Raw genomic sequence first — 18567 nt, 5'->3', positions numbered from 1 at the left:
TTTCAATTCATTTCAGGAATGTTGTCTGTAGAAAGTACACATTTCATTTTCTCCAACTCTGACAGTCAGAGGATTTTACTTTGAACATGTTTGCTGTAAATGACATTGAGAGGAAGTGATGCGGCTCATATTCAGCGTAAAGCATTAATCCTGTTTACTGAAAAAGAAAAACTGGCTGGTAAAGATTTGTGCAGACCAAAATGGTTTATAAGATGTTTTCCAGGGCTCCAGTAAACATAAACTAAACACAATGTCCACAACAAGTTGATCAATGGCGACTTGTTTTTTTTAAAATCAAATTCAGTGGAACTATGGCGGCCTTTGAAATTAGTTTACATGGAGTTTAGGAGAATCGACTCTGACAAATACCATTTATCTGAATAAAACCGAGTTTTTAAAGGCAGTAGCTGCCTGCTGACAGGCTGAGCCCCAGTGATTTATAAGCCCCTGCCAAAAGCCAACGCATCAGGAAAATGAAACTTATGTTCATCGTACATAACAAACGGCACTTTGGATAGTTTAATAAACCACAGAAATGACAGTCAACAGGAAGAAATAAAACAATCATTCAAAAGCTGTCCGCACAGAGCGTCTATAAAGTTAGATCACCTTCAAGGATTTTGAGGGTTGACCAGAGTCACAAACATTATCATTACTATTTTACATTATTGTTATGTTTTGTTTTAAATACAGTCTTTTTAGATTTGGGTGACCATCTCGCTCCCTTAAAAGTGGATTGAATTATTATTTTTCATATTTCACAATGCTGGAAAATGACAAATAAATCACCTTATCAGTAATAAATGAGCTCTTACTTTAAGATATTCCTTATGTCAGAGCAACAAATTCTTAAGTCTCGTCTGCATCTGAACGTATTGGTAGCAATCACAGCATTCGTGAAAATTTAGGTTAGATCATTTAAAATAAATGTATTCAATCTGAAAATATTATTTTCATCCAGGTAGTTTTCAAGAAAAGCAAACTGGGTGAAGAAAAATAAACATTGTAAAATTTAAGGTACAAAGTAGTTTTAAAGGAACAGCAAATAGCTATTACTGCCATCTACTGGTCAAGTAGGGTAGCGAGGCATTAAAAATTGTGTTTACATAACTGAGCAACAGAAGGCTTAAAAAAAACAACTTAAACATTTAAACTTAGTTGATAAAAAAGCACTTCTTCCCATGTATTAAGTCAAAACCTTAATACAGTCAAGGTTGAGATTTAAAAACTGATGTTCACAAACGCTTCCTATCCAATCTATCAATAAGCTTGAGTACTGACCCTGAGGACTAACTAAAAATGCACTCCACACTTTTCAGATGTTTATTTGTCAAAGTTTCACTGCCAGCAATCTATTTTTTGTTGTTGTTTTGACACCTAAAATTCAGATAAAACTTACTCATGGTTACAGTACAAATATATTTTGCGACAAACATTTAGTTTAAAGTACTGATGTAACTATGGCGAGCTGGTGTTAAAGACATTCTTGTTTCTCTGTGAGTTGCGTTGGACACTTACTGCTGACCAGCTGCCCCACGCTGAGAGCCGAGGAAGATGAAGAGGTGGAGGAGGAGGAAGAGGCCTGGTGCAGAGGACTCTGTCTGTGGGGCATGTGGAGCAGGTTGGCTTGAGACGACACAGGGCCCGTCTGACCCTGCTGAGCCTGAGGCAGCTGGACACACAAACACAACACAATGTGTCGGCAGCTTGTGGTGCAGATAAACATTACTCCTATTAACTATCATCATACAAACAATTTGCAATAATAATGCCATTAAGGTGCTAAATTAGCCACTTAGATGCTGAATATAATGAGCGCTTCCCTGTATTTGATAATGATGATGATGAATGTAGTTCCACTGGGTTATTGCTGAGTATTTCTATCTGTGTTGTGATTTTTAATCACTTTTCTCTACAGAGAAAACCCAGTTAAAGAAATAGGAAAAGAAGCACTTGACAATTAATCTTGTTTTTTTTCTCATCAGGCTTGTGGTGACGCCTGTAACAGGAGCCTGAATGTGGGTAGAAAACATCTGAACGCAGCAATCCACGTATGAAACATAATTCATGAAATGCCAGCTATGTGCACTGATGGGAAAAACTGATGTATTTTCATGTTTTATGCACATTTGAGTTGCTTTTACAAGATCAAGACGGCATGTCTTTACTTTAGAAGCAAAAAAAAAAAACCTGTCTAAACCATAAACTGGGCTGGTTTCTCTTCTCCTCTTTTGCCATTAATTATTTTCTCTGTGGCATGTGTTTGTTTGGATGGTGGTGGTGGTGGTGGAGGGGTGTCAGCAGCGATGCACACACTGTCAGGACTGTTGACAGGCTCGGAGAATTATCTAGCTTCACTGGAAATATTCTAGACTGTAGGCTCTGACAACCGTAAATTATGCCTGTGGAACAATGTGTACACGCAGGCTTTGAAGTGCAGACACGAGCATAAACATTATTACAAATGCATTAATTCATTCAAGAGTATGATCTGCCGTTTCGGGTGTCACAATTAGGTGTCCATCTTCAGAAAGAGTTCATCCATTCTGCACTGCAGAGGCCTTCAATGTGAACCTTTACCCTGTAATTCTGCTCTGACATCTTCATTATCAAGTCAATAACATTTCTAGCATCCATGCATCAGCGGGTGTGCATCTTATGCAGCATATAGATTGAAAAGTTGGGAGGGAAAGGTCTTCAAAAACACAAAACTGCAAGTTCTTCATGCAGCCTGCATAAAACAGTAGTAAACAGTAAAAAAAATAGTTGTTTGGGTCAAAGAGGACAAACCAGGAGGCTTTAAAGTATTTCTGAGGGAGAAGAGAGATGGAAAACATAGGCAGGAAGGTTGGAGCTTTAACTGAGGTGATGAAAAGTGCTTTTACCCTTTAGTTTTTTTTGGGGGGGGGGAGGAAGTCTGCAGAGTTTTATAAGTTTCAATGAGACTCCACAAATATTTTACTGACAAATATGCACAGACACAAGTTGAAAAAGGCAAGCACTCTTCTTTTTCACAAAAAAACATTTTATAGGTGAAATGATGCAAATAAGTGTGTAAGCAGGGAATACAATTCCCTGCAAAATGGTTATTTTCACAGTTTTTCACATTAAAACCACAAAACTTGCCAAGTATCGCATAATTCTGATATGCTGTTTTCAAAATCTCTCCAAATAAAAATCAAATTTGCGGTTACAGTTTGACTTCCCCTCCAATTTTACAATGTTGCTGAAGGAATCCGCTGCAAAAATATTGTGGACTTCTTTTAATTTGTTGTTGTTATTTTTATTTTCAAAGTTTTACAGCTTCCTGTCTCCCTGTTTGATGAGAAACGTTCTGCTCAGCTTTATTTTAGTGACACCACGATCTATTTAGTTGTTGAAATTATACATATCAACTAGTTGTTTAGACAATTTTTAAGGTGGAAAAAATACTGATTACATTGTAAAATAAAATCAAAATGGAAAAACAGGATTTGGGGAAAAAGTTGGAATAGATTAAAGTGATCAGTGAGCCATAACTTGAATAACAAAACAATTTATTTACCCAAACACAACACATGGGTCTGCGAAAACTATGTAGTTGATTTGTTTGTTACAGTGGCTTAGGACACAGCCTAATTTTTATCGCCACATGATTAGCCTGTGTAGCTTAGAGTAGCTCAACTGCATACAACTCTATTTTTGGTGCTATTCAACATACTTATCAACTTAAAGTCAGAATTATTGAACAACAAATTGCAAACAACTGTTTATCTCATTTTCTCCTTTATGAAGAGGTTGTTTTTTTTGCGCAATTAAAATTTACATGTAAAAGTTAATTATTATGTAATCTCCAGGTTTTTTTTTAAATAAACTTGAAACAATTACCAAAAAATGTATTGATGGCACAACAAAAGGAGAATTTCTATCATCTACTGATTGTGGACAAAATGCTAATCTATGCACAATATGTCATGAACAAAATGACTGAGAACTATGGTAGGATATTTTCTAGTGTAAATATCTTAGTACATTTTAAATAAGACAAAACTAACTTTTCAGCAAGATTTAGGAGCTTGTTTGTAATTCCTTAATATTGATGAAGAAGTATTAGTTCCACTGGCAGAATATGTCACTAATGACTAAGAATTTTTCATCAATATTAAGGAATTATTGACTTAAAACAAGCTCTTTTAACTTTCTAAAAAGTTACATGGAAGTTAGTTTAGTCTTATTTCAAGTGTACTAAGATGCTTGAAGTTGAAACTACACAAAATAATACTTTGTAAGGTTTTGTGTTTTTGCAGTGTATGAAATGAATTAATGAATGTTTTTGCAAGAAACAGCGCTTTTAAATTCAGGCCAGAATCATGAATAAACAAAAAACTCCACTAGGTGTTGCTCATTCCACAGTTTTAAAGCCAGCCCTTGATCAGTTTTGGGAGTTTAGGAGCGTAACCGGCTGCTCTGCAGGCGAGCCGCTTTCACGTGTGTGTTAGCGTGTTCCTACAGGAGTGTGTATGTTACCTGCTGTCCGGGCTTGATTGGTGACAGCGTGATTCCCTGGGTGTTGATGACAGGCAGGATCTGATTGCCGATCACCGTGGCGATGATCTGGCCTTGAGCGTTGGTCAGAAGCTGAGGCGTAATTGGCTGTACCTGCAGTGCTGGGTTGCCACCCCCTGATTGGCTGGAGGGCCCTGCAGAGTTGGGCATCAGTGGGATTGTTCCAATTATCTACAAAGGGGGGCATAGCGGAGACAAAATCAGCTGGATGGTTTTAAAAAAACAGAAAGATCAGAGAGGCTAAACGCTACTGGAGGTATCAAAGAAAATGAATTTTTTTTAAAATCAGAAATGAGTTGGACATTTAGAGCATTTAATGAGGCTAATCAGAGCACATTGGTTCAGAGCGGTGGGACTTTGAGAGAGAAAGATGCAGAAGTGTCCGCTGATCATCTGTCACTGATGTGGTTTTACAGGCTGGAGCAAGTGAAGCCAAAGCAGACTGCTGGGAGCGCACCGCAAAGGTCAGCGCTGAATACCTGTGTGTGTGATGGTGCACACCACTGACTGTATTATCCATCTCCAGGCTGACATCAGCAAGGATGTGTGTGTTTGAGAGTGCGTGTGTGTTGAAGTGTTTTTGTCTGTTTCTGGAGTGAGGCTGCTGAGAAACACAGACCCCGATTTCGCCCAGGAACAAGTGCAAAGAAACAATAAGAGGGAGAGAAGAAGAAGAGAGAGACAGGACCTTGTGTCTCTAATCCAACTCTCAGGGTCCCAGGGGTACTTCAGCCCCCTCCCCACCCGACGCTCTCCTCTCCTCTCTTCAGTGGCTGTAATCAGGAAGGGCAGATCAAAGGGGGTGGAAGAGTGTCACTGCAACGTTTTAGCTCTCAGAGCTGCCAGAGTGTAGCCGGGAGTGGCGCTTTAGGGGGGACTTAGCGCCTCTTCACTATGATGAAGGTTAATGTCATCTGGGGACTGGTTCTGGGCAGCGGCCGTCACGCGGGCCCCCCTGCTGGCAGTGCTCCTCCACCACGCCTCATTACGCCAGAGAGCTGCTCCACACGGACGAGGCGCCGTCGTTTTAAATTCTGTTGTTTGGAAACAAGGCGAAAGCTGCTTGTGCTAAAAAATTGCTAAGTCTTGGACTTGTTCTCTTTCAGTTCAAGGCTCTCTGCCTGCACACAGAATATGGCCCTCCTCCTCTTCTCGTGTCTTTGACATAATAGGGAGGGATCTGTGCAAGAAAGGTGGGCCGATGATGTGTAATTCATCCCTGCCACGGCTCATTTGCTTATGTTGCTTCGCATTAGGGAACAGATAATTTATCTCTCTCTCTCCCTCTTTCTGCTCCGGCTTTACAAACTCCCTGTAATGCGCTCCTGCCACTTAGCATATTTTATTGCCCCGCCTGACGCCCGTGTCTCCCGAGTCCCACTGATCCCACTTTGCTTGCCACCGTGGCACAGAACTTGTTCCGCTCAATTATTCATCATCATTGGCCTAAGTGGTTGTTCTATAAGCATAATAAAGGAGCGGGAACCTGACAGCTCTGTGCTCGTCCCAAACGTGCCGAGGCCCCTACATCTGAATATCCACACAGATGTTTTATGGCGGCGTCACCCTGCTCCAGTTAGGCTGGATTTCTAAGAGGAGGGACCTGTCAGAGTTTGTTAGGAAGGCGGTCTTCACCTCATTGTTTCTGCAAGTTAAGACTTTTAAAGACATTTGTGAATTAAATTTGATGTTTTTGTGAATTTTTAAAAAAATGATGACTTTCTTACATAATGGTTTACTTTTCACTTAATTTTGAAACTAGTGGTGCGCCATATGAAATGTTTCTCACGATATTTTGTGGCACTATTATAATAACTGTATGGCTGAAACTGTGTGTCACAGTAACCCCACCAACACAAGCAGTGCTCTTGAAAAACATTCCCATTTGTCATATGCTTCTTTAGGATGCCAGTCACATAAAATGAGATTTGTATCATTAAACTTATTGATCCTTGACACACCTTTACTGGATAAATAGTGGAGAAGAGTAGCAAAAATACCAATAAAGACAATACTGAGAATTTTAGGGGTTTTTCAAACATCATAAATCCCAAACACACAGATAAGCCAAGATTATTAATATACCTGCCATATTTAGATTTACCTAAATCTTCTTTTAATTGCAGACTAGCTTTTTGGATGTGTCTTATATTTTGACAATTTATCCTAATGAACTCCTTGTAGTCACCTGATTTTTAGTTTCCTCAATAAGTTCTCTATCACAACCACATCTATCAGAAATGTTAATACTGGTAATTGCTGGTAAAATTAAAAGATACATTTAAATCTATGAATACTTCAGAATCAGAATCAGCTTTATTGACTGAGACTTTAACAATTTAAGTTTGACTTTTCAAAACACAAGCAGCGAGAAGACATTAAATACCCATATGAATCCTGGATGGAGGAAAGATAAAGGAAAGGGCGACACAGCTTTACATGTTCAAACACAGACATAAAATTTAAATCACAGATATTGAGCCAAACCTCGTTAAATATACAATCCTTTCATCATGATGAAAACTTGAATTTTATCCCATTAAAACATTTTATGGAGAGAATTTCATTCAGACAATAAACAACATTACATGCACATGTATTGATTATGCACAAGACATGATCTTGTTAACTTAAATTTAATAAAATCAATAAATTAAGCATACAGGAAGCATCATTTGTAGAGGTTGATGTTAAAGAAGCTCTAAGCACCCTAAAACATGAATGTGGCTAAAGTTTTGCTATATTCACAATATAGAAATGAAAAGTTATTTAGACCTTTTTCAGTAGGCAGAGTGGGGTGTAATTTGTAGAACAACATGTGTGAAATTGTTCATATGGAGATAAGATTTAAATACAAATCCTATTTAAACTTGAACAAATTTGGAGAAAACTATCTCTGCATAGCGAAAGCAAATTTTTGGCTATAAGTTTTTATATAGAGTTTTATGTTTTATTACTCTCTTTCTCATTTATAAAGAAACACCACTGGTTTGTAACACAACCACCTTACATCAAATGTTGGCTACAGATGTTAAAAACTTGCACTTGTGGCTTGAGTTTTAATGCAGTTCTCCAACAAATCCACCAAATTGGTTAAAATCTTTAGTAAATTTTGAAAATATGAACATACAAAAGCCTTCTACTTCAAAGCAAGTTTTCGCTAAGTAAAAAATTTAATTACTAAAATGTAAAAGAAATCAACGGTTTGAACATTGGTAGAACTTTTAATTTTAAGCAAAAAAGCACAATTGTACTGTTTAAAATGATATTTTGTGACATTTAAAAACACTGTAATGTCTCATGTCTTATGCTGCCAAAAATAATCTATTAAATGATATAAACTTTGTTTTGTCAAAATATTCACTTCAAGTATATCTGAGGATCAAGATGCCCTTTTGTTTTCTCACAGATAATCATAAATATGTTAGATTCATTAGTGATTATAGTACATTTGAGATTTCTACTCTCCTTGACAAGCATAAAATATAATGTTTGCTAAGAGCTGCAGGACTGATAGCCGTTGAGATGATCAGATTATTTTTATACAAAAAAGAATTGAAAGGATTTTTTAACCCCCACCTGAAGAAAGTGCAAAGGGACAGGGGAAAGGGCAGCACCAGGGGTAGGATGAATACCACCACCAAGCGATATTATGTTAAGAGGCCGTTTCTCTCTTTTACATGTTCTTATTCTAAATCTGTAGTACACTTTGACAACCAGCAGGAAACTCTCTTCAGGGAATTTGATTAAGGCATGGAGTAATTTCCATCTCCAAATACCTGATTGTGGGTTTCTGATGCAGCAATTTCCTCACACATCTATTTCATAAATAAGCAGCCTCCAGGGCCTCTCGCTCAATCTTTGCTAAGTAAATCTCTTTACTTATCTACCATGTTTTTGCCTGTTTTTTCACTTCCTGTGTTAGCCTCAGCTCCGGTTCATAGGATGGCATGTGTGAGAGACGTGCCTCTCTCCATCCAGCAGAACTCATTAAGATTATGCTGCTCTTGTTTCCAGAGAAATGTCATCTCATCTCTCCAGCCGGGGCAATCTGTGTCTTTAGCCATGGTCGCCAGGCAATATCTCTGCCCATTTTCTCTCCTCCACTGTTCATGCGGTGAATTGGGACCCAAGAGGGGAAAAATGTTTGGAAAGTCAACACACAAGTTCTCACTGCAATTTTAAGCTTAAGTCTGCTCTCAAATTCTGAGCAAATTAAAAAATATAACAGCTGCCTCGCAGGGATGCCTTGAAGAGAGTATGCTTCCTGATTCTTTTAGTAATTTTAGAAGGTTAAAAATCTAAAATGTGAATTATTTCTTTTAAAATAAAAAAACCCCTGAGAACTTGAGCTGCACTTGTTTTATTCAGAACATGGCCATGGTGAGCATTTTAATTACGACAGTGTGGTCAAATTCTCATAATTTGATATACTTTTTCAAATTTCCATTTCACATTGTTTGCCAATGTGAAATGGCTTTTATACAAAAAAGCCAGTACAGTGAAAGACAGAAATTTATTTTGAATTTATAGACGATACTTCTGTAGTGATCAGAGTTTCATCTGCAAAAATAATATCAAAAACTTCCAGAGGATAGATGGATGAATAGATAGATGGACAGATGGATGGATGACTGGATGAATGGATAAATGAATAGCTGGATCCATGGATGGACAGATAGATAGAAAGGTGAATGGAAAGACTGATGAATAGATGAATGAATGAATGAATGAATGAATGAATGAATGAATGAATGAATTGATGGATGGATGGAGGACAGGTGGACAGATTGATGGATGGATGAGTTGATGGATGAATGGATAGATAAATGGCTGGAGCATTGTTGAATGGGTGGATGGATGGATGGATGGATGAATGGACAGATAGATTGGTGGATGAATTGATGGATGATAGATGGATGAATGGATGGATGGATGGATGGAGCGAATATTTTGTGTTATACTGAAACATTTCCAACGTAAGAAAATTAGCTTTCCAAATTTATTTCATTTTTGAATTGCAGTTGGGGAACACGAAAACAGACCAAGGACCACAAATGACCACACGTTGGACACCCCTGGCTTAGAAATAACTTCAATTAAATGTCTGTCTGGAGACTTGTAAGTTAATGTTCACAAAGTCTCACCAATAGAGAGTGAGAGTTTCCTTGGATGAAAACAATAATCAAATAACTTGTAAACAACCTGCAGATTGATGTTTGCAGCAGAATAAAAAAGGTCAACATCTGTTCATCTAAAGGCTGGAGGCTCCAGATCGCCTTGTGTTGGAGTTTAACTTCACCTGTTGTACGAGTCAACCTGTGAGTGTGTTGCTTTCAACATTGGCAGAATTATCTGCCCCAAACCTACAGGCTACAGGCCGCAGAGAACAAATAAGAGGAGATATTCATGCACAAAGCTGAGACATGCAGGGGTAAGGTTGTTTCACCTGATTTTGTTCAGTTTAGAGAGGAAATAGGCCTTCAGTATCTCTGTTGCAAATACAGAATTAATTGCATGCAAAACCTGAAGGAAAAGAAAGATTTTACATTGCAAAGAAGAAAAAAAATTGTGATTTGTAAAAAAGAAAAAAGTATCTTTAGAGTGAGAGTGACTTAATAATTGTGGCTTTTATCCGCAGTCTTAATCACTGCTGTAGAGGCTGTGAGGATAAAAGAGCCTCATTGATTTTCCTTGGAGAATAAAAAAAAAAAAAAAAACTCGAGCCAATATAATTAAGGTTTAAAAACTGAACTCCAAAGGCCCATCAGTCTTGACACTTTTCAAGGTTCTCAAAGCTCTTGCTTATGAAAAGGCCTTTTGACAGCACAGTAGAGGAAATTAAGTGAACAAAGACGACACACCATGGCTCAGATTCAAGGAAAAGTGATTGTTTACACGTGGAGCGCAAGGATGAGAGAGATGGCCCCCTGAATTGTAATCAAACTACACCTTGAATGAATAGAAAAAGACCCTGAAATAAGGTACAAACCTTAATTTGTCTTACGTGAGTTGTGTATAGTATCCTCCATTCAGGGGAAGGGAGGGACAGGACCTTCTGATAGAGGAGTGGATATTTCAGAGTCCTCGGTCTGAATAATACAGTGGAATAATGAGGTGGGGAGCAAAGGCTGTACCCCAGGGCTTTGACCATCTCTGTGACCTGATTATGTCAGGAAGTGTCAGCCACCAAGACGCTACAAAAGCACAGAGCATGCAGTCAAGTCCATATCCTCAGTGATCTGTTCCCAGCGCTCCAGGCACCTTGTGAGCCAGAGAAGTCCATACTGTCTCATTAGCCATGTTTAGGATCAAGCTCTCCTTCTCGGACAATACTTCCCTACGAGGTCAAACCAGTGAACGCACCCCTGAAAGGTCTGATTCAAAAACAATCAGTTTACATGTATTTTATCACTCTAAAATGTCTCAAGCTGGATTAGTGTCGTTTTGTTTTTGCAAAGTCGACATGATGAGGACAGTGCAAGTGTAACACAATAAAGCAGCGGTTATTATAAATAACAGAAAGTGGCATAAAAGGGCACAATGTCCACACAGTCCCGCTTTAATGTGAGCACTGCGCACCTGAGATAAGATGATTCATTAGATAGAGCCGAACAATGACAAGCATCATCGTTCAAGCCTCTGGCTACTGATGGAACAATTTTGCAGCCACCCTTAAATATGACAAGGTCAGCGTTTTACTCTGACAGGCGCATGCGGTTAAGAGAGGGAAGGGTTTGTTTATTCCCAAAATGCTTAATATATGGAGAGGTGGCAGCCGGACTGTGGACAAACAGCTTCAAGGCAGCACAGAGACTCACCGCGAGAAATCAATGAGAAAAGACCAGGAATACAATATGGATGGTTTGTGTTGAGCTGGACGGCAATAAAATATATAACAAGATATTTTTGGTGCTTTAACTTTTTTATTTAAGAAGTATTTACATTGCCTTGTAAAACTGAACTTTTTCACGTTACAAAAACAGACTTTAATATATTTTATTGGGATTTTATGTGACATTCTAACACAAAGGAAGGATACATGACTTTATTTTGTTTTACCAATAAAAATACAAAAGGTTAGCTGGTATTTGTATTCAAGTCATTTTACCTTGACATCAATAAAACTGTGCATCATTTGGTACCTAGAAGTCAGCTGTATATAAGGAACACTAATCATTTCCTCCTGGATCCTGACTATTTCTTGTGATTTTTTTTCTTTGCAATAAAAATCACTGATTTTGTGGTGCTACTTATAACTTTTTTCTCATTGAGCCCCTTCCAAAATCTACATATAAAAAAAACTGATAAGAAAAGTAATAACAAACTCACAGACTGGACAGACAAACCATTTTATTTTTAAAGAACTTAAGTAGATTCATTTTTGATACTTACCATATCGATCACAGGATATAACTTGACATTGAGAAATACTGCCATCTGCAGGTGGGGGTTAACGTCACTTAAACCCAAATTTTTGACCATTTTTGTGGAAAATTTTCAATAAACTCAAAACTATGCTTTAGTGCAAAAAGAAAAAGTCAGGATTTGCGTAATTGTGAAACATATAAAGGAATTGACAAGTGAAAAAAACCCAAGAAAATGTAACTGACAGGTCAGGCTTCAAAGAGAAAAGCAGCCAAGAGGCCTGTGCTATCTCTGGAGGAGCTGCAGACTTTCACAACTCAGGAGTCAGGGCTAGATTTAACAAATTTATTCTTTGTACAAGAAAATTATTTGTGTGATTTTCTTTTAAAATGCTTGCTATATTTAGCCAAGTTTAATAAATTAGATAAAACTGATTTGGGTGCAGCAAAGTTGGTTTTTCAGTAAAAGTGTACATGTAAACATGGTTCTACTTATTATAAAATCTTGGTTATAAAAAGCTGAATATTTTTTCAATGTAAGAAAATCAGGTTGCCAAATTTATCATCTTTGAATTGCAGTTGGGAATCACACAAAACCAGTCCTAGGGCCGCAAAAAGTCCCTGGGCTGCATTTTGGACACCCTGGCTTAAAAGAACTTCATTAAAAATTCAACATTTTCCATCCATTTTGCAATTATTCATTTCTTTAAATGAATCATTACAATAAAAGACCAATAAAATTAAACAAGGTTTTGGGTTTTTTAATTAAAAATATGCAGAAGTTCAGGGGCATATTTTTGTACGGCTCTATAATCGTTGTGTATTACACTCACCTGTCCTTGTGCGTTTGTGACAAGCTGCCCGGTGGCTCCTTGCAGGTTTGAGAGGGTGTTGCCAAACACCTGAGAGCCAGCGATGGACCCCATGGCGGCTGCTGCTGCCACCGCTGCCTGGCTAGCCAGGGGGTTCAGCTACAGAGAGCAAAATCATCATTTATCAGAAAATCATCTGCTCTTTTTTATCACATATTTAGACTACAATACAAGTTCCTGAAGAGGTTAGCAAACCAGCTTCATACTTCTGTTTTGCTGCCCAGGGCAGAATAAGCGAACTGCTACGAGGTAAAGCAGAGAGGGCCACGCAGTTTATCAAATGTTTCCCAGAGGTTGGTGCTCCTGGACGCAGTGGGAGGCTCCAGGGTAGGGAGGAGCAGTGAAAACTGGAGGGAGGCTGTGAATAAGTGGCCATTTTACCACTCTAAGTGCTTTCTCTGGCCTCTGGGGCTCCCCACAGGCAGAGTCTAGTCCTTCGACACGCAGCAATGGCCCACCCGCTCGCTCCTCTCACAATAGAGCCAGGCAGCAAGGCTATGCATCACTGTATCGTCTGTCGCTTCAATAAACTTCGACTAAGAAATCCTCCTACTTCATAAGACTCTAACAGAGTGATACTGTTGAGGCAGAGGAAGGTTAAAATGACCATCTGCACACTGCTGTAATGGACTCATCTGGTTTGGCCTGTGGTGGCGGAAAGAGACTTCTTGCATTGAGAAGAGGCTGTAGAGCCCGCCACATTGCTCCGATTGCCCATATAAATCAAGCTAACCACTTATTAGGGGGCTGAAAATGCACTGCTGATTTGGTTGTACCGTAGTGGAGCGAAGCCTTATTAGGCTGAGTAAGTAGATCAAAGACTGAGAAGAGAAAGCAGACCTCCCGATTACTCAATAGAATAAAAAAAAAACACTGTTTTCCGGCTGCTGCTCGTACTGGTTGCCTACTTAACTTAACTGGGATGACTGAAAAGTTAAAACAGAATACACGGCTCCAGCTTTTCCAAACTCTCTGCATTCTGCTGAGAATTCAGCTTTCTTCAAAGATACAGATGCCATTTATTTTTTTTATTTTATCCCACCACCATATATTATTACACTTTCTGAAATCAAATGATGAAAAAATGCCACAGAGGGATCAATACTTTTTCATCGACAGTAAAGGTTAAGCACATTAAGAATGACACTGCATTTGTCTTATGAAATCATATTTCATGTTGGTGGCCTCAAATTGGCCGTGATTGATATTGCCTCCTCTCGTCTGAAAGTCATCCAGTTTTTCCTCAATAATCGCAAGATTGTCTTTTATGTGTTTCAGTGGACGCCCTTCGGGAACCAAGAACATCTCGAATGTTGAAAAAAAAAAGAAAAGAAAACTCAAATCTGAGTCATTGTGTTTTCTGTGTGGAAAGTAAAACTATGGTAAACTGTTAATAACTCATCTTACTGGGATTCAAAAGCAGAAACACTAGACATTAAATGTTAGGATGTACAAAGCAAAGCTCCAAGTTGATCACAGTTAGTTTTTTTTCCACTGATCTGAAACCACACAAAATATCACAAGCTGAATTATGAAGCTGCATCAAAACTAGCACATTGATATTATTTGGTGCTTAAACTATTAAAACACTCAGCTATAAGTAATTTTGGGATATTGTGTATTGTGGTTGGTCCCTAACAACCACAAATTCTGTACTGCAACATCCAAAATGTCTTTGATTAGTGTGGTAATCCATAAATAATACCAGTGATTTCATGTGACACCTGGTCTTATTTTAATGCACTTTAAAGCTACTTGATTTTTAGAATATAACTGGTATTAATTGTGGTAAAGCACTGAACTCCTACATTGTAATCATGAAAGCATCTCCTCATTTAAATTCTTAAGATGTAGTTATGCTAGCATTGGCTGAAACAGATAAATATCCTTTTCCTACAGATCAACATGCTGAGAAGCTTTCTAAGGAGTGATCACATGAAACGGAGTAATTTCTCCTCTTTTCTAAACAGAAATTCAAACTGCTGGTTGGCGACTAAAGGAGCTGTGTTAGTGGGAACACTGGATCGTAAATGTTGTGATAGAGGAAGGAAAGCCAACACGCTCAGTTAGGCAGAGTTAAACAGAGGCCACATATCAACACACTGATAATGTGATCTGCTCAGGCGAGCACAGCCAGAGTCCCCCTGAAAATCTGCTTTGCTCTGTGTCATTACATGAGTGATAGGTTGTTGGAAAAGCCTTCAGATTGATTTGAAATATTATCATCACGTTTCATTCAATGATAGCCCTTCCAGGTGCTCTGTTATTCTGGTAAATCTTGGTGAAAAGAGAGCAGGCTTTGTTACTTCATCTCTGGCGCAGTGTAATATGGACGGCAGTTAGAAGGAGAGTCAGGAATAAGGAGAGGCAAGGCTGTGCTCAACACCTAAACAGGTGATTTTCCACCACGGTGACTCCTCTCAACGCCTCGGCAGGAGGCACAAAATGACAGAGTTGGGCTTGTATTTGTACTGATTGCATGTGTTGGAGGAGATAAACAGCGATCTTCCAGTTTGTGGAGCCTGCATGTTAACGATTGTGTTTCTTTTCATTCACTGTGAAAAGGCCGTGAAGAGGATTTTTGGCTGTTCAGACCTCTCTGGACAATTCCTGTTAAGATCACAGACAATTGCAGAATACATCAATGACATTTTGTCCTTTTGTATAAAGAAATAGAGGCTGGACTGAAAAATTGGCTGGAACCTGGAATGAGGCAAATTTTAGTTTGATCGGTGGGTCAAAGACTCAAAAATCTGATTGTCAGATTAGTCAATATACCTTAATAATTACTAGCGGCTGCACCAACAGAAACATGCTTCAGTACGGAAGTGATTACTGAGGAAAGAAAACTCAGTATTTAGTTGTTTCAGTTTAAGTGAGGTGTTTAAAATGAAGTTAGTGGAAGCACAGAGATGAAATAAGTTAATTAAAAGAAAGCTGGATTTCAGATTTTTCTATGTATCCCAATGTAGCTATGCTTTATTCAAGATGTGTAAGAGAGCAAGACTTCCAGTAGAAAACAAGAAGGCTCCATAGAGACTTGTACTAGAGAGTACAACTTTGAGTGCAACTAAATTGTATCGATCAACCAATCTTGATTGAAAGATCAGTTCCACAACTGATCTTTTAATTAAAATTGGTGGAACATGATATGTTTGGAAATTCTTCAGGATTTAGGAAATCCTGCTAACAGTCACAAGAGTATTTCTTATAATGCTAGTCACATTAAATGCAGTAATTACTATTAAAAGCGCTAAAGACAGCTTTTAATTAAATTCTGTTACAATTTTCTTTTAAGATAATAAAGATATATCTAGATATGATCTGCAGTTCACTCAGCGTGACTGCCTCCTCTCCTGACATGAATAGTTATTGAACAATAAGGCAAGAAAAAAAACTTGCCATATTTATATGAAAATATAAGAGCAGTCCTGCTCTTATATTTTCATATATAATAATTGAGATAAATTGCAATCGGCTTTGGAAATCAGCCACAAAATTATGATTAAACATCCATAAGGAAACTTTGGCAATGCAAAGCAGCATGTTTTTGGATGGAGTTGGACAGATTCAAACAGATCTGATTTCAGAAGAGTGTAAAATGTATTTACTTTAATCATCAAAACTGTGTCAAAGTGGACCCAACAGGTTAAATTAACAGTCAGTACCACCCTTGTTTCTCCTTAAGAGAAATGTCCTTCATCTGGAACAACATGGAAGCTTTCCCAAACCCATCCTGGCCCACCATCCCTGTCTCCTCCCTGCTCTTTCCCACTCCAGAGTGAATGTAATCAGCTGTGACATGAGAAAACACGTTCTCTGTCTGTCAGAACTCTGCTAGTCCTCTGCTGACAGTCCTCTACTGACTTTCCTTCTCTAACCCCCCCGATCCCCTCCACTCCACCCAGCACACACACACACACACACCTAACCGCCTTCCCCTCCTCACATCCGTTGTGCTTATGAACATCAAAATGCCATTAGGCCCTCCAAAACACCTCTGGTCCCCTGGTTGGTGGGGCTTCACACTGAAGTTGTGCACTCTGAGCCCCGCGAGCTCTGACTATTGCTCACCGGTGGACCTCAGCTCCGGCCGCTGTGAGAAAATAAAACCCAAAAAGAGCCATTCTGGAGGAAAAACACAGAGAAGTGAAAGACGGATGGAACAACTGGGACAGATAACACCCAGCAGAATACAATAACGCTGCGTCGGGCGACAGTTGGAGGTTGTAATTGCTTAAGGCAGTGGAGAAGTGGAGGGGGCTGAGCTGGCATGTCGGGTGTTAATGGAGTGATGTCATATGAAAACTCCAGAATGACAGCTAGTTAACAGAGGGAGGTTTGGCTAATCAAATAAAATGCATTAACTCCAGGAAATGGCCGTGGCGGTCAGTCTCAGAAATGGCCGTGTCTAATGAGGTAAAATGCAAATGAAGAAGGAGAGGAGTCGTGAAAACGTTTAAACTAACTATAAAGGGATGATGGAGTGCAGGACAGTGGCCGTCAATCTCCCCACTCATTACCTTCACGCGAAATTAACCGGAGCTTTAATCATTACATAAAATCAGCTCCGGCCCATTTGTTGATAATTGTAAAGGAACACTGGTTCAGAGTGAGTCCTTTGTCATCAATCACATCCCGCAGCACATTTCCTACAGTTAGGGAACACTGCAGGTAAAAATATGAAACATACCACACTATTCTCCTACTGGGGAATGATCTATAATGTTTAGCTGTTTCCAGATGTATTAAATCTGAAACTACTTGGTGATTAAGTATCCACAGGAAAGTGCTGACCATTTCAGCCTCATGAAGTGACATATCTGGTGCAGTTATTTCTGTACTACATTGGCGCTGGGTTGGAAATCATGGCAGGAACCACTGTAGCAGTAAATTTACTACTGCTCTGGCTATGATTATAAAGTAGCTACAAGGCTATGTTTATAGTCATAGTGAGAAAATGAGTCTTGAGATCACACTGTGGTTAAAATATGAGGTGTATGAACATTTTTCAGCCTTTGTGTCCAGAATATCTTCTTTCAACCAGGCTGATTACATCCCATGTCTTTTGAATTGTGTGGAAATGGCGTCTCTTTTCACTCTGCTGCTGTTTGACATATAAATATAGCATTTGAATGACTTTAATATCCTTCTAATCAATGTCCAGTGATCTTTTGATGTCCTCAATTCAATATAGGAAGGGTCATCCATGCCGCAGCTTTATAAACACAATAAAGGTAAATGATTACTCCCCTCTGTGGTGTCCAAAAATACAGCCAGTAATGAAGAGAAATGGTAGAGTTTGAGGAGGAGGCCTGTCATGTGTCATTGGCCGACTCTAAGCTCGAAGATTAATCACGAGAGAGGGGCTCTGTGGCTAAGATGTGGTCACCCTTGATCGATAAATCCACCACACTCCCTTCCCTCCTCCTGTGGTTCTCTGCTTCACTGTCTTTCTCCTTATCTCCAAAAATACACCTCAAGCTAAATCAGCATAATGCCATGTACAGTTCCAGTGAAAAGTTTTCACACACTTCATGGTAATGAAAGTTGTATCATTTTTGTCTTTTAGTGATGTATGTTAACTGTTTTTATTCCCGAAGTGGAACAATTGTACAACAGCTTCAGTGATTTTGAAAACGTCTACAGGCTCATGTAGAGCCTGTAGACGTGGGAATGTGTACATGCACACATTCCCACTTTCATTGAATTAAACGTCTCTTAGTTGTACCTCAAGCAAGCTCTTTTTACAGCCTGTTAACAAAGTTCTGGTTTAAATTCTG

General features: G+C 38.9%; 1 protein-coding gene across 2 annotated transcripts in view; it reads right to left on the bottom strand.

Annotated features, from left to right (window-relative positions):
- pou6f2 (POU class 6 homeobox 2) overlaps nucleotides 1-18567 on the bottom strand; it is a 92070-nt gene that overhangs the window by 11894 nt on the left and 61609 nt on the right. For both annotated transcript variants that reach the window (XM_032552255.1, XM_032552254.1), the window contains exons 6-8: nucleotides 12746-12883; nucleotides 4507-4716; nucleotides 1519-1672 (exon numbers count right to left, since the gene is read on the bottom strand). In XM_032552255.1, the coding sequence (XP_032408146.1) occupies nucleotides 1519-1672; nucleotides 4507-4716; nucleotides 12746-12883 (502 nt within the window). The remainder of the gene's footprint in view (nucleotides 1-1518; nucleotides 1673-4506; nucleotides 4717-12745; nucleotides 12884-18567) is intronic.

Source organism: Xiphophorus hellerii, chromosome 21 (genome assembly GCF_003331165.1).
Source record: "Xiphophorus hellerii strain 12219 chromosome 21, Xiphophorus_hellerii-4.1, whole genome shotgun sequence".
Classification (NCBI taxonomy): Eukaryota; Metazoa; Chordata; class Actinopteri; order Cyprinodontiformes; family Poeciliidae; genus Xiphophorus; species Xiphophorus hellerii.
This window is presented reverse-complemented; position numbering and strand designations above follow the sequence as displayed.